General features: G+C 42.3%; 1 protein-coding gene and 1 long non-coding RNA gene across 9 annotated transcripts in view; one reads left to right on the top strand and one right to left on the bottom strand.

Moving 5' to 3' along the window:
• Positions 1-15,934, top strand: part of LOC129486233 (uncharacterized) — a 330,778-nt gene that overhangs the window by 200,686 nt on the left and 114,158 nt on the right. The window lies entirely within an intron of this gene.
• FGF1 (fibroblast growth factor 1) overlaps positions 6,032-15,934 on the bottom strand; it is a 108,906-nt gene continuing 99,003 nt past the window's right edge. For 3 of the 8 annotated variants that reach the window (XM_055285827.2, XM_055285825.2, XM_055285826.2), the window contains exons 3-4: positions 14,548-14,651; positions 6,032-9,330 (exon numbers count right to left, since the gene is read on the bottom strand). In XM_055285827.2, coding sequence (XP_055141802.1) covers positions 9,136-9,330; positions 14,548-14,651 — 299 coding nt within the window. In that variant the 3' untranslated portion in view covers positions 6,032-9,135. The remainder of the gene's footprint in view (positions 9,331-14,547; positions 14,652-15,934) is intronic. The other 5 variants (XM_055285830.2, XM_055285828.2, XM_055285829.2 and 2 more) reach the window with 2 other exon arrangements.

The raw sequence follows: 15,934 nt of genomic DNA, 5'->3' as shown, positions 1-15,934 counted from the left end.
AGCGAGACTCCGTCTTAAAAAAAAAAAAAAAAACAACAAAAACAAACAAACAAAAAAAAGCTTCTCTTAACAAATCTCGTTTCTTTAGTTGTTTTTTGTTTGTTTGTTTTGTATGTGTTTTTCTGGCCCTTTACTAGTCATCCGTTATTCTCCATATAATTTTGTTTTAAAATTTATAAAAGTTTATTTAATATGTAGCATCTAGAATAAGATACCATAGTCCACATGTGGACTGACGAGCTGAAACTACAATAGGGAAATTATCATCATCTGGGTCTTATTAAACTTGGAGTCAACTAAGATTCTCATCTTTTTCATATGCACTGCTGTGGAACAAGATCTCTTCAAATATGGATTCACGAAATTGATCACTCGGAACCTAAATGGAAGCTCTAAAAGGTTATTTTTAGTCCTATCTTATTATATAATATATAGGATATTTATTATCAAAATAATGGCACGTTTATTTAATTCTTATATGCTAGATATTTTGTTAAAAATACTTGCATGCCTCCCTCTCATTTAATCTTCCCAACAACTCTGTGAGGTTGATACTATTTGTGTCCTCATTTTACAGAGGAGGAAATGGAGGCACAGACAGATTAAGTAATTTGCCCAAAGTTACAAAGTCAGTAAGTGGAGGAATCAAGATTCCAACTCTGGCTGTCTGACTTCAAAGCTATCTTCTTCTGTATCTGTATCTTATGTTGATTTGTGTTAATTTAAATTAGGGAATGACTTAACAATATGTAAAGTTAGTACCTTGAACATACCTAGTGTTCTTCTGAGAATCTCAGAAGGCTTAGAAAGATAGCATTTTTTTTTTTTTTTTTGAGACGGAGTCTTGCTCTGTCGCCCAGGCTGAAGTGCAGTGGCGCAATCTCGGCTCACTGCAAGCTCCCCCTCCCGGGTTCACGCCATTCTCCTGACTCAGCCTCTCCGAGTAGCTGGGACTACAGGCGCCCGCCACCACGCCCGGCTAATTTTTTCTATTTTTTAGTAGAGACGGGGTTTCACCATGGTCTCGATCTCCTGACCTCATGATCCGCCCGCCTCGGCCTCCCAAAGTGCTGGGATTACAAGCGTGAGCCACCGCGCCCGGCCGCATTTTTTTTTTTTTAGAAGGAAATAAAGCCAAAAAAATTAGCACTTTCTCCACCACTATAATAAGCTTTTTCAGAGAAAGGACCACCTTTTTTCATCTTTGAATACTCTGTATCTAGCAGAGTATCTAAATCATGTTTATGACAGTTACCAGTTTATTGCGTTTCTGCCCCAAATCTACTCTTTGCATCGTTTTGCTATAGTGAAGTGGAACCCTGAAAACATTTCTATACCAGCTGATATGAAGTAACGTTTGTCAGTAGAGGGCGCTGGGGAGACACTATCAGAAGGAGGGGCATTTCTTTGCGGTTCTTGTACTTTTCTTATTGCTCCTGCGTTTCTTCTTGCCCCTATGGTGCAGTGGCCACCGGGCAGCTCCCTGTGGAGACCTGCTGGTGCACACCTTTCGGCGAGTTTTACTGGCACCCCAGCAAGTTGCTTCCAGAGAACTCTAGTGGGAATGAACCACCTTGGTGAAATTCTTCACCATCCAGTGGGCCATGGCCACATCTCGAATGCAGCCTGAATCTCATCTTGACAGGGTATCCTCTTTCAAGTGAGTTCCTTCCTTGAGTACTCTCCTCAGCTTTGAAGATAGTAGTTGCTCTCTACACCTGCTATTCCAATGTTCTTTAGCGATCTCCTTACCCTTCTTAGTAGTTAATCCCTTTTACTAGTTAACAATTCTTTCCATTAAAATATCCCCCCGTTCAAATGATTTGTGTGGTTTCTGTCTCCTGACTGGACCCTGACTAATATAGACAATAAATGGTTAATGGATGGGCTGGGCATAGTGGCTCACACCTGTAATCCCAGCACTTTGGGAGGCTGAGGCGGGCGGATCACTTGAGGTCAGGAGTTTGAGACCAGCCTGGGCAACATGGCAAATCCTGGACTAAAAATACAAAAATTAGCCGGGCGTGGTGATACTGTCCTGTAGTCCCAGGTACTCAGGAGGCTGAGGCAGGAGAATCACTTGAACCCAGGAGGGGGAGGTTGCAGTGAGCCGAGATCACGCCACTGCCTTCTAGCCTGGGCGACAGAGTGAAGTTTTTTGAAGTGAAGTTTCTTGGAGTTATACATTTTCTCTCTCTCTCTCTCTCCCTCCCTCCCTCCCTCCCTCCGTCCCCTCCTTCCTTCTTTCCTTCCTTCCTTCCGTCCTTCCTTCCTTCCTTTCCTTCTTTCTGTTCCTTCCTTCCTTTCTTTCCTTTTTTCTTTCTTTTCTTTCTTTCATTTCTTTCTCCCTCCCCCTCCCTCTCCTCTCTTCTCTCTCCTCTCTCCCTGCCCTGCCCTGCCCTGCCCTTTTCTTTCTTTCTCTCTCTTTCTTTTGTCTTGCTGTGTTGCCCAGGCTGGAGTGCAGTGGCATGATCTTGGCTCACTGCAACCTCCACCTCCTGCGTTCAAGCAATTCTTATACATTTTCAAGCAATCTGTAAAACCTACCTCTTTTTGGCTGGGCATGGTGGCTCACACCTGTAATCCCAGCAGTTTGGGAGGCCAAGGCGGGTGGATCATGAGGTCAGAAGATCGAGACCATCCTGGCTAACATGGTGAAACCCCGTCTCTACTAAAAATACAAAAATTAGCCGGGCGTGGTGGCGGGTGCCTGTAGTCCCAGCTACTCGGGAGGCTGAGGCAGGAGAATCACTTGAACCTGGGAGGTGGAGGTTGCAGTGAGCCGAGATTACACCACTATACTCCAGGCTGGGCGACAGAGCGAGACTCCATCTCAAAAAAAAAAAAAAAGAAACTAAAAACCTACCTCTTTTTCACCGCAGTTAAATATACGGCAGATTTCAGTAGCACCAAGGATATAGAAACATATTTCCCTCTCATGTGCTCTCTCTGCACAACCATCTTGGATTTGCAATTTTGTCCCGTATTAGCAGAAACAATCTGCCCAGTCTTAAAACTTGTACCATTTCCTGGGTCAATAACACTGTCCCTAATGCAGGTGTTCTATTTTGAGAATGCAATAGATTTTACTATTCATTTCCACAGGAAGTTGCTAAACTCTTAATACAGTTGATATTCCCAGGCTCTGAACAGTCTTGTTTTTCTAATCCATGCAAAACAGGTTAGTATATAATACGTTCCTATAACTTGTCTTGGAGAATAAGGCATATTAGAAAATAATCCAACATCTTACTCTTATGTATCTATGGGTCAGACTAAAAAAAATTATTTCCTAAGAAAACATGAAATGTGAAAATCACAGTGAAGTGTGTCTCTGTGACAATTGGCACAAATTGACTATTTACATCTCTATCCTCAAACACTTTGGCCAAGTGAACCAAATCCTTAAATTGAACACATTTCCAAACAGGGAATGCCCAACCCTTCATTAAGGCTGATAGAAAAGCACATCAAGGACATGTGAAGTTTTCCTTGTTTATGTAATAAAACAGACACCAATGTTTAGCTGCTGAATGTGTAAATATAGCCTGCATGACAGTGGGGAGCTAAGAAGGAAGGAAGCAATTTGGGAAATACCTCCTTCCCACATCACAAACATTCTCAGAACCATCAGAAGACCCCAAAGCTAGGTCCTACAATATGTGCATTTTATAAAGCAAACCCACCCTCTGGCTTCAGGCTGTGTGTGACCTGGTTTCTCTTTTTAATTTTATAACTAGGGTGGAAAGCTAACAGTGTAGTATGTCATGGTCAATATGTCAACCGCAAAGTGGGTCCAACGTTGCAGAAAGATTCCAATAGTCATTTAGTACATTTCCCTTGTTACTTGAGAGAATGGTAGTTCAATAACTAGGGTCTGGAGTCCCTAGTGTCAGATCCCCAAGCCTAAAGCTCTGAGTCCTCTGAGTCGATTTTAGTGTACATTTATGTACAATGGCAAGAGGAGTTTTTTCCGGGGGGTGGAGGACAGCTTTAGGGAGTGGATTCGAGGGAGGGGGTGCCACTTTTTACTAGCCATTATTTCAATTTTAACGGTCGTCAAACAAATCATCCCTAGTCATTTTGAAATGGAGAACATACAAGTCCTGCTGCTTAGTTGGGCTTAAATATTTTCACATTGTCACTACTGCTTCTAAAAATATTTTTTGTTAACTTGTGAAAGTGTAGTTGACAGCACATTTTTGTCTGATGTGCTACTACTACCATACTAGCTAATATAACAACCCAAAAGTGCTTAGGATTGGAGATTCCTCCTCCCTTCCCACCCCGTGATAAATAGGACATCACTCAGATAAATATGAAAAGTGAAGACTATATTTATATTTTTCTCTTTGTGGTCAAGTTCACTGACAGGAGGTCCATTCTCAGCCACCCACACCCCACCAAATATTTAAGACATAGAATTACTTTGTTTAGTTGGTTCAGCCAAGATGGAAAATACAGATCCCTGTGTAAGCTGCATTCCAGCAGCAATGGTGTTTAGCTTATGACTGAGCCAGGAATGGCACAGTTTTTAAAAGGTAGATAAGAGATGAGAGAGGATCATTTCCAGAAAGTGATGGGAGCTGGGGAAGATGCATAGAGGCCCCAGGTTATAGCCTTTTCTTGGTTCAATCTGCTTTTTATGTTTTTGTTAGAAATGGTTAAGAACTAGGAATTGGTGAGGGGTTGGGGAGGCAGCAGAGAGGAATGAAGTGAAGACTGTGGGAGTTAGGGAGGGAATGACCTCAAGACCCAACGTGATGAGAATTCCAAAGGAGGGGGAGGGGGGTCAAAGTCTCCAGGGCTTCCAAGAGCAGAAAAATCTGCTAGACCAGCCTTGGAGGCAGCAGTGGGCACCCATGGAATCTGTTCCATTACATTCATTTTGCATGATTAGCAGCAAACCAGGCTAAAAGAATTAACAGAGCCTTCAAAACAGATGGTTCCTGGGTAACAGGATGTCCTCTTGTCTTGTTTACTCAAGAACAAACTGCGTCTTTGAAAACACTAAAGTCATAACACAAGATCCTCACTGGGTCTCGCCATCTTTGGGAAGAATAGTTGCTTTAAGTCAGTGTTTTTCAAACTGCGGTTGTGACCCATGAATGTTGTGAACCAAGTTAAATGATGTTTGACTAGTGTGTTTTAGTGGAATGTAACAGAAGAATCAAAGTGCCTCATCTAGTTTTGTGAAATTTTTGTTTCAGTGGTGTGTATGTATAACAGTATGTATGTGCCAGTTTGTAATGGAAAATGTAGTTCTTATGGTGGAGCAAGATCCAAAAACTAGAAAAATATTGCTTTAGGCAACTTTAGAAAGGAAAGAAAGGATTGACTGTGGTATACCAATATTGTGGTATGTGATTAGCAGAGTGAGCACACTCTCCCCACCTTTCTCCTTAGATGATGCGTGTGCATCTGTGTGTGTGCCTGTGTGTGTGATTCCGCATGATGTGCTAGGCAGCAGCGTACTTCCTCCTAAGAATAACATGTCATAAGATCCAGAGGTTTATTTAAGGAAACACTGCTTAGAATGATAATTTAGAAAATCTGAGAAGCAAATCTATAGCTCCACATCAGGGCTCTTAAGATGAAGAGATCCACCCTCTTTCCATTGACTTAAAATTGTAAATAAGTCCTTAAATGGTTTTTTTTTTAGGTCATATAATATCTTTGCCTAAGCACGAGCCAGTCACCTCAACAACAGTAGCATAATTTTACATGGTTTATGTTAAGAAGAAAAGGTTTCACCTGAGTTATTTATGGTGCCTGGCTCCTCACGAGGCGAGTTTCCTGTATATGTATATTACCCTAACAGAAATGTAAAAAATCACCCATGCTGCCTTCTGTTTCCAAACACATTGAAAAATGTTTCTACCTTCACATTCCCTGTTAGCCTTTAAAGTCTGACATCTGGTAACAAGGTAAGTATCGAAAACTAAGCAGCCACACCTCAGGGATGCTGGGGAAGTCCTTTGATAGAAAGATGAGGCAGCAGGATGCTCAGAAACTCGGAGACATTATCACCTATTATTGGAAGATTTATTAATATTTGTAAGGTGCAGACTATGATACACAAAAAGACAGTGATGTGAAATGACAGGCATCTTCATCAGAGGTCTGCTTTGCAGCCTGTGAGTTTAGTTGTCAGCAGTACATTCAAGGCTGAGGACTTGGCGACTTGGGTTCCTTTGCCTCTGACACAAAGCAAGGACTTTCAGTAACAGCTGATGCTCCAATCAGTTTTTTGTTCACACACCCTGTTGGCCACAGGACTCTTTCTTATCATGCCTTCCAAGGAAACCAATACCTACCTCCACCACCATCACATTGCAAACGACCAAAAGCACATATGTTCATGATGCTTTGTTCAGAGCTGGCCCGAAAATGAATCCATACGAGAGGCACGTGACAGGAGCTGGCTATGAGACTGACTTAAGACAGCAATGGGAATGTCCCCAGGTTAATGAACTACAGCATGTTCAAAACAGAGCAGGGAACTACCAATCTCTTCCTTCTGAGAAGATCTGACAGGCTCTTTGGCTGATTTGAAAGCAGTCCCCCTGAAGCTGACCTGGTTCTAAAGTTGAAAATGCTAAGTTTACCTTGCCATGTCCTCTGACATTTTGATAGGGGTTTATTTTATGCTGGGGGTTGCTGATTCTTCCAAAATCTGGGTTTCTGGGATTTGCTGTTTATTCAGCAGGAACCTACAAAGTCTGTGTTTATTCTTGACTGAAAGAATTGAATCCACAGCATCTTTCATCATAAATATAATGCCCTGGGAGAAGATACAGCAGCAAACCAGACAGATAAGGTCCCCAGTATCCAGTACAGTGCCTAGCACACAGTAGGCACCTTAATAGTCATTGAACAGATACATGAATGATATCTGGGCTGAGATGGTCGAGGTCACATTGGCGTTTTTACTACAATGCTTTGCATCTCTGAAATCACAGACTTCCATTTCACAAGTTAGCAATGGTATTTAATTTTCCTTGGCCAATGTTGAGTTTGATTCATGCAATAAAAAGTATGGACCATTGTAATTATCTTAGATTTCCTCTCTGGGTATCTTTTTCTGGCCAAATCTTCATACTAAAGAGATGTTAAGCCACACTGCATTTTCTCTAACTTGCCTGCAAAGATTTACTAAAATAAAACAGATTGATCTTATCCAAGTAACAAAAACAAAAAAGTTATGAAATCATTTTGCTGCACAAATCTAAAATACTATTATTAACCATAATGTTAGCTTACTTAGGTCAATTCTTCAATTGCACTATTGCTTTGAACTTTCACAAATTGTCATTTTCCTTCCATTCTAAATATGACAGTTCAGTTACTAAGGAATTGTTTTTAGTTAACAATTACTTCAATTTCATATGAAACATGACCTAACACTCTCATCAATTTTTATTCACAATTACCATTGCTTAATAGTTCCTACTTTCAAAAGAAAATTTGTAATAGCACAGAGGAAAACAAAAATCTCATTTTATAGGTAAATGTAAGTATCAAATAAGTGAGTAGCTTATACATTGTATCCTATTACTATCATTCTCAGTGCTTGAATACTCATCAGTTTAACTGCTTTCAAGCTGTATATTTTTAAATGCAATTAAAACATACAGTCTCACAGTAAATTTCAATGGCTTATTAAAGGCCTTTACATGGCATCAGTATCATATGTTGGAGATGAATGGTGTTTCTAATTTGCTAGCCACTTGGGTCAAGTTTAAGCAGGAAGCGTATTTATACAAGTAATGGTAATACAAATGGTCTCTTGGGAAAAGCTGTTGGTAAGGGTTTAACATTTTTGAAGTATGTTTTTGTATATCTTCAAAATGGGCATTTTATAGGCATTGGGCCAAAGCATCTTAAAATCATGCTCCTTAGTACAGGCATAACTATTGTCAGTGCTGCCTGAATGCTCAGGTAGACTCATGAGGTGTGCATTTTTAAGGGTGAGTTGAGGTCAGGTGAGGTTCAGGGAGTCGAACCACCTTCATTTGAATAACACTCTTTAGGACCAGGACCCTGCTCCTTAACGTATGGTGGGTAAGGCAGCAGTATTGTCAGCACCTGCCCCTGGGGGCCTGATGGAACTGCAGAAACTCTACCCCCAACCCACTGAATCGGAATCTCCATTCAAACCAGGTCCCCAGATGATCTGCAAGCACTTCAGTGTTGGAGAAACACTGGGCTAGGACCCCAAAGCCTCTGCTTACCAGGGGCCAAGCACAATGTGTGGCATTACTTTCTTTTTCTTTCTCTTTCTGAAATCATCCTCTTTTTATGATATCCCCTCAGCCAGTTTCCCTTTCTTTCTCCTCACTCCCACACTCAGTCCCCAGATCCACATGAATTTCCCAGCTCTGATATCCTTGCTTGTTATCAAGAAACCACTTCTAGTGCTCTCCACCTGAAGTCACCCAGGGCTCTCTGCTCCTGAGTAACCCTGGGAAGGTCAAGGCGTGGTAATGACTCCCAAGGATTTATTCTGCCTTCCTGCGGCTGGGCCTCCCTTTCTTCATTTATTCTACATGGAGATGCCATCCTTCTGAGTTACCCACCAAAATCCAATCTCTCTTTTCCATTTTAAATGCCTCTGTTCTGAAGGGGGAATTTCTTTGTCCCTGTTTCCGGTCATGGAATGCTGCCTTCCTAACCTGGCATGAAGCTTCTTTGCTAATATTTGCAGGGCACAGTAAGGACAAAAGGGAGCCATGCCAGATGTTTGGGGGAATCACAGACAGGGTTTACTCAGTAGAGGGAAATAGTATGCAGTTACTAATATCCCACTTAGCAGACCCCTTAACACACTTCATTTGGCCCCACTTTTGCATTGAGGGACTCAGCCTGCAAGAAGCAGTTGGAGATCCAAACTCAGACCCAGACTGGCCAGCCAGTTGACTCCTAGAAGCAATTTGGTCCCTCTGTTCTAAACTGTGCAGGGGTAAAAGGCTCTGCAAAGAAGTGAACTGGGCATTTAGAAGCAAGTTGCTTACAAATTCAGGCTCTGTGGGCTGGGGGTTAGCGCAGCCAATGGTCAAGGGAACATTTTTGGGTCAACCAGGTGAGGACCCCTCAAAGCTTCTCTGGAGTGGTCAACACCCAGGACAGATCTCTTTAATCAGAAGAGACTGGCAGGGGGAGAAACAAGATTGCTTTCTGGCCATAGTGAGTCCGAGGACCGCGTTTGCAGCTTCCATTCTTCTTGAGGCCAACAAACCAATTCTTCTCTGCATGCTTCTTGGATATATAGGTGTTGTAATGGTTCTCCTCCAGCCTTTCCAGGAACAAACATTCCTCATTTGGTGTCTGCTAAAAAGATAAAACCAAAAGAGAGTAGGACAATCAGTGAGTAGTTTCACATGGGGGTCCCCATTTACTAGCTCTGTGACATTGGGCAAAATACTAAAGCTCTCCATGCCTCAGTCTCCTCTTCAGGAAAATTGGGGTCATGGTGGAACTTATTTCACAGGGTAGTCATAAGGACTTAGAACAGCACCTGGCACTAAAGAGCCTTCAATATGCATTTGCTATTATTGTAAACTCCCTTTCCATTTAAAATCAATTTTAAAGTAATTAAGATGCTACTGATAAGAGCCATCCTGCTCGACCATAAGTACCTTGAGGGCAGGGCTGGATCTTTCATCTCTGTAGTGGCCTGGCACACAGGCCTGACCATGGAAAAACATTCAAAATAGGTAAAAACCAGACTGTGATGTAGTGGGTTGTTGTTGTTGTTGTTGTTTTAACTTGAAGACTAGACTTAGAGAATAAACAAAAAGCTGCTAAAATGCCTTTTTATCCTGGTGATTTTCACTAACATTAGGATTTTACCCGAGTATTGTTATGAAGATATGCTTGTGCAAAATCTATCCTAAGCATGAAACATATCCTAGAATGTAAATGTTTTTTTTAATGAAAATAGCTTTATTTTTTGCTACTTATAAAAAGAATCTTATAAATAGATGCTACTTGTGGTCAGGCACAGTGGCTTATGCCTGTAATCGCAACACTTTGGGAGGCTGAGGCAGGAGGATTGCTTGAGCCCAGGAATTTGAGGCCAGTCTGGGCAACATAGCAAGACCCATTCTCTACAGTTTTTTTTTTTTTAATTAGCTAGGTGCCATGGTGTGTGCCTGTCCTCCTAGCTACTTAGGAGGCTGAGGTAGGAGGATTGCTCGACCCCAGGAGTTTGAGGCTGTAGTGAGCTATGATTGTACCACTGCACTCTAGTCTGGGTGACAGAGCGAGACCCTGTCTCTAAAGAGTGATAAAAATGCTACTTATAAGAAGAATTGTACTTTTAAAAATATACCTTTACTTTGTAAAAAGAAAAAACTATCCCAAAACCCACCACCCAGATATAGGCAACTGTTAATCACTGATGAACATCCATCCCTACATCTCTTTATGTACATACAGACTAGATAAGGCTATATGGATATAGACTTATGATATCATCAAAATGTCATGTTTTATTTGATGTTTTAAAAATGAACAGCAAAACTATGAAAACATTCAATACTGCTAACGAGAAAAATGCAAACTAAAAATTATTTATCATATGTTAGCTATCCTCCTACGTGCAAAGATAAAAAAAAAAAATTTGCACAAAGATAAAAAACCATTTGCAGGACTTAGAATGTGGGAACTAGGCACTGCCATGCACAGTTGGTGAGAAAAATTAGTGGAAACTTTCTGAAGACAGTTTAGCAATATGTATCAAAATTTACAAGATGTATTACCTTTGACTCAGCAATTTCACTTCTAGGAATCTACCCCTAGGAGATGGTTGAGTAAGTGTACAACTGTATTTTTGAGGATGGTCTGTGAACCAACGGTTATAGGGGCAAACGATTAGGAGTAACCTATATGTCCATGGAAAGGTGATTGGTTAAGGGGATAAAAGAATATCCGTACAGTAGAATCCAGTGCAGCTGCACATTTATTAAGTTGAAAATCAGCCACAACATGGCCGGGCGTGGTGGCTCACGCTTGTAATCCCAGCACTTTGGGAGGCCGAGGTGGGCGGATCATGAGGTCAGGAGATCGAGACCACGGTGAAACCCCGTCTCTACTAAAAATACAAAAAAAAATTAGCCGGGTGTGGTGGCGGGCGCCTGTAGTCCCAGCTACTCGGAGAGGCTGAGGCAGGAGAATGGCGTGAACCCCGGGAGGCGGAGCTTGCAGTGAGCCAAGATTGCGCCACTGCACTCCAGCCTGGGCAACACAGCGAGACTCCATCTCAAAAAAAAAAAAAAAAAAAATTAGCCACAACATATTAAAGAGTGCAGTTACTTGAAAAAAATCCAGCAACCGCTATTTTGCTTACTTGTAGTTAATCTGTTGGTAGAGGGGGAACTCAGTTTTTGAACTTTCTATTCGTCAAGATCTTAGAATATATTTATTACATTTGGGTCTAAAACAGGTATATTAAAACACTTATGCTGGGAACTGAGACATCTGACTTTGCTTTGCCTTTTTCAAGTCGTGTGACCCCTACAGTCTCTCTTCACCCACAGTGGTTGGTGATTCCCTGTCTGGTGGTTTCCGATTATGTTGTTCATTGTTCTCTATGTGTGAGCATGTTTGTTTCTTTAGATTATAAACCCTAGTGAGGAAGGAGATGGAATCTTGTTGGTCTTCTCTCCATCCCCCAGACACAGAGCCTTGCAAATAATAGGTGCTCACCAGCTAAGTAATGCGTTTAATTTGATTCTTGAGACAATATAAAGCAGTCAGTAAAGTCAGCCTTTCTTAGTAAGGAACTGTGTAACAGGAAGTATCCTGCTTCTTATTCATTCATAATCTAGTGAAATGACAACTGGGTGAGACACTTTAGATCATTTTGGAACAAGATGAGATATAAATATAATATTTTATTGGATGACTCTGCTGCCTCTGGAGGAACTTGGTGCAGACATTCGTGTTTGATGCACGTTGTTTCGGGTAGAAGGAGGTAGACAGCTTGGACCTATGTGGGTTGCCCACTCCTTTGTAGGCAGGACTCACCCCTGACACCTCATAGTGGGCATCAGGCCTGTGTTCTGTGACGAAGGTGAGGATGGCCACATTCCCCACCTGATGTCTCTATTATACTGGAGCAGTTGACACACACAAAATAGCTGAGTCACAGGCTGAGTCAGCAGGCCAGATCAGCGGTGCTCCGTCCCTCCACCAGGATTTGTCAGCACTCATTATGCACTTGGTACAATGCTGAAGATGTGTGGGTTAACTATTGATTCATGTTTGTTGTTTAAATTGTCTTCTTTTTTATATTTAGCATGTTTCCCCTCCCACTCTAAATTACATAGGTGACATATACCTACTGTAAAAAAAATTTGGAAAATATAGGAAGTTATTCACATATTATAAAACCACCCATTCTCCACCCCCAGAGATAACTATATCAGTATTTTGATATATAGCCTTTCAAACTTTAAAAAAATATATATATCCTTTCCACACACACAAGTTTGAATCAGGATGGATTAGTGCCCAAATTTTGTGAAGAGCATGAAGCAGAGCTTTGAGATATCTCAGAACTTCTCTTTATCAATGGGGAAAATGCAAACATTTTTAGGCGTAATATATTAAGATCATATTTCAGGTGAATTGTAGTGATGGCCACGTTTATGGTGGGAGAAGGGGGTGCCTGGAGCCTATCGGAAATTAGATTCTGGGAGTTCTCCCTCAATATTTTTATATAAGTGAAAGCAGGTTACCATAAACATCAAAATTTATTTAAAGGGGGAAAAGCCATAAAACTGTGGCATAACCTAAGACACAGTGAGGGTGAGGGGCTTCTAAGCTGATGACTTGTCTTACAGCCACCAGTGGTCTGCGACGTGCCAGCCGCTCTGATGGGCGCATTCTGTGTGTTGCACTACTGAACCCACGTACGCTCTGTGTGAGGCGGTTATGATCCATGACCGTCCTCATTTTAGACAAGGCTCAGAGTGGGTAAGTGACTTGCCAGAGTGGCAGAGGCATGAGATTTAATCATGAGTCTGAGACGGAACGATTGGCTGATGGATTGATTTTACTACCGCTTGGAAGAACTACCTTAAAAAAATCCCCTACTGCCAAACCCCTTAAAGCCATCCCAGGTGATCTGTACTGAGCACATAGCATTTTAGAGGTTACCTATTACCCTGGTGATTTAATCTCCTGATCCCCAGTGGGCAGTGAGAGGAAACAAAACTGTATTCACATTGGGACCCTTGGCTGAGACGACAACTTCAAGAGGGTTTCCTGTGCCCTCTGTCACTTGGCAATTTTATATAAGTTGAAGCTCCAGACTAAAATTCCCCCTACTGACTGTCTTTTTGAAGACATCTTCATAAAAGGGAGGAAAGGGGTGTGGATTGGGCTAGGAATTACAGCCAAGCCTTAGTTTATCAACTGTTAGGATACAGAGGAGGGAACATTAAAATCTAGAAATAACTTCAAAACCTGCAGTCGTTGGTTTAAGCTGTCTCTCCAGTTAACTCCTGTCACAGAGATACCAATAGGGGCAAAATCACATTGCCTCTATTTCTGTTCCTTTCCCATAAAGACCTATCTATACATGGTCAAACCTGTATAAAGCATTAGCTATGATAGGGAAAGGGCAGGGAGCATGGAGGATTTTAGCTACTGAAGAAACAATTAGACTACGCCTCTCCATGCAGCTCATTCATCCTCACATCCTTTCAGTACCTAACATGGCACTTAGACACAGGAGACATTTGATAAATGTTGAATTAAGTTATTAAGCTTTCTATCCTTTTAGGTGATCCTTTCAGAATAAAAGGGGCTATTTTCAAAGTTTAATGCATGACATATAAACTGCGAAAGCCCAGGCTCTGCCATTTGTGTAAAAAGAAATAAGAGACACACCTATAGCACGTAGTACCTAGGTATTCAAGAAACATTTTTGGGCTGTGTGTGGTGGCCTATAATCCCAGCACTTTGGAAGGCTGAGGCTGCTCGAGCCCAGGAGTTTGAGACCAGCCTCAGCAACATAGTGAGACCTTGTCTCTACAAAAAATAAAAACATTAGCCGGGCGTGGTGGTATTCATCTGTAGTCCCAGCTACTCAGGGGGCTGAGGGGGGAGGATTTCCTGAGCCCGGGAGTTCGAGGCTTCAGTGAGCCATGATTGAGCCACTGCACTCCAGCCTGGGCGACAGAGCCAGACCCTGTCTCAAAGTGAAAAAAAGAAAGAAAAACATTTTTGGAATGAATGAATGAATGAATGGAATGGGATTAGATATTCTAAAATGAGTGACTGAAGAGTTACCAAAACATCAATCAATCTTTCCTCTGTGTTTATATGATAATACATTTGGGTGTTTTGAGAGAATACCACAAGAAACTCTTTTATGTTTGTGCCTAAAATAAAGCAGGGTGAGGGTGGGAATCCTTCTGGAAAAAATAACAAACAGAAACTAATTGTTGCTTTATAGTTTGCCTCACTCCATGTAACAAGATTTCTGGAAACCTCAAACCTTGGCCACGTCTGGAAGCATGTCAGCTTCATACTTACTGAGCCGTATAAAAGCCCGTCGGTGTCCATGGCCAAGTACTGGCCAGTCTCGGTACTCTTTATATACACCTCCCCCACGCTTTCCGCACTGAGCTGCAGCTGAACTGGAATAAAAATAACATGAGCAAAAGTAAATAAACACTACGCTTTTGCCGATAGGACCCGGCAGCCAGGACAGTTGGCCATGGAAAATTCTGCTCATTCATTTCACGGAGCCCTCAGGGATGAGCCTCAGATTAATCAAAACATAGAAATACAGTCCCTTTTTCTTTGCCTTCCAAAGAAAGCTGTCCATCGGGAATTACGTCCTTGGGAAAGGAAGGAGAGACAACAGCCGGCTCACCTACCTGTCCACCCTGTTGGTTACAAAATGACCCTGAGTGCACCTTCACGGTGCCTCGCTCCTTTCTTTCTGTCACCTGTAGGAAAATAATCACAGGAGGAAATGGCACTCACTCCCCCGGGCTCCCTCATCCCTGCAATCTTGGGATGCCACTGAGTAGGATCTGGCCAGCCTGCATGTGTTCTGCTTTCATTATCAACCTGCATAGGGGTGCCTTTTAATTGTCTGGGCCTTCTAGTCATGGGAGAGACTCCTGTCCGCAGATCGTTATTTTATAAAATCTGAGATTGCTATTTTCCCTGAGACAGAAGAGGTTCCCAGGGAGTTAGGACTGGTTGCCACATATGAAACTCGGGGAACTCCCTCACAATGAAGTTTCCGTCAATCCCTCAGCCTCTATGGCAACCCACCTGGGGTACAGGCAGAGGGGAGATCGCCAGCTCCTGATGGAGGGAGAATGAAGCCGTTACCTGGAAATGCAGTGATGAGAACAGTGGTTCTCAGCTGGGGGTGATTTTGCTCCAACGGGGACATTTGGCAATCTCTGAAGACAGTTTCTGTTGTCACAGCTAGGGGGGCGGGTGCTACTGGCATCTGGTGGGTAGAGGCCCGAGATGCTGCTAACATCCCGCAATGCACAGGGCAGCCCCCACAGCAAAGAATTTTCCCGCCCAAAGAGTCAGCAGCGCCCAGGTTGAGAAACCTGGAGATGGAGCGAAAGGACTACGAGTTACAGAGTCACACTCTCCTCATTCACACTGATTGACACTCCCAAGGTGCTGGACACTTAATTGGAATCCAATATCCATTTGATAATTATTAACTTGTTTATTCACCCTAGGGTGCCCTCTTGAGAGAGGTGCTTTGATAATTCACATTTGGGAATTGGAATTAATTCTAGACTCTTCGGGATAATTTATTTGGTCAGTAGACCGTCACAACCATCATTACGACTAGGAGTGAAATCTAGACCAGGAACCAGTGGCTGCCCAGTAGTTAGTTCCGTAGGAGGATGAGTGGGCATCTCTGAGGTTCATCTTGGCA

This window comes from Symphalangus syndactylus, chromosome 7, assembly GCF_028878055.3.
Source record: "Symphalangus syndactylus isolate Jambi chromosome 7, NHGRI_mSymSyn1-v2.1_pri, whole genome shotgun sequence".
In the NCBI taxonomy this organism is placed as follows: domain Eukaryota; kingdom Metazoa; phylum Chordata; class Mammalia; order Primates; family Hylobatidae; genus Symphalangus; species Symphalangus syndactylus.
This window is presented reverse-complemented; position numbering and strand designations above follow the sequence as displayed.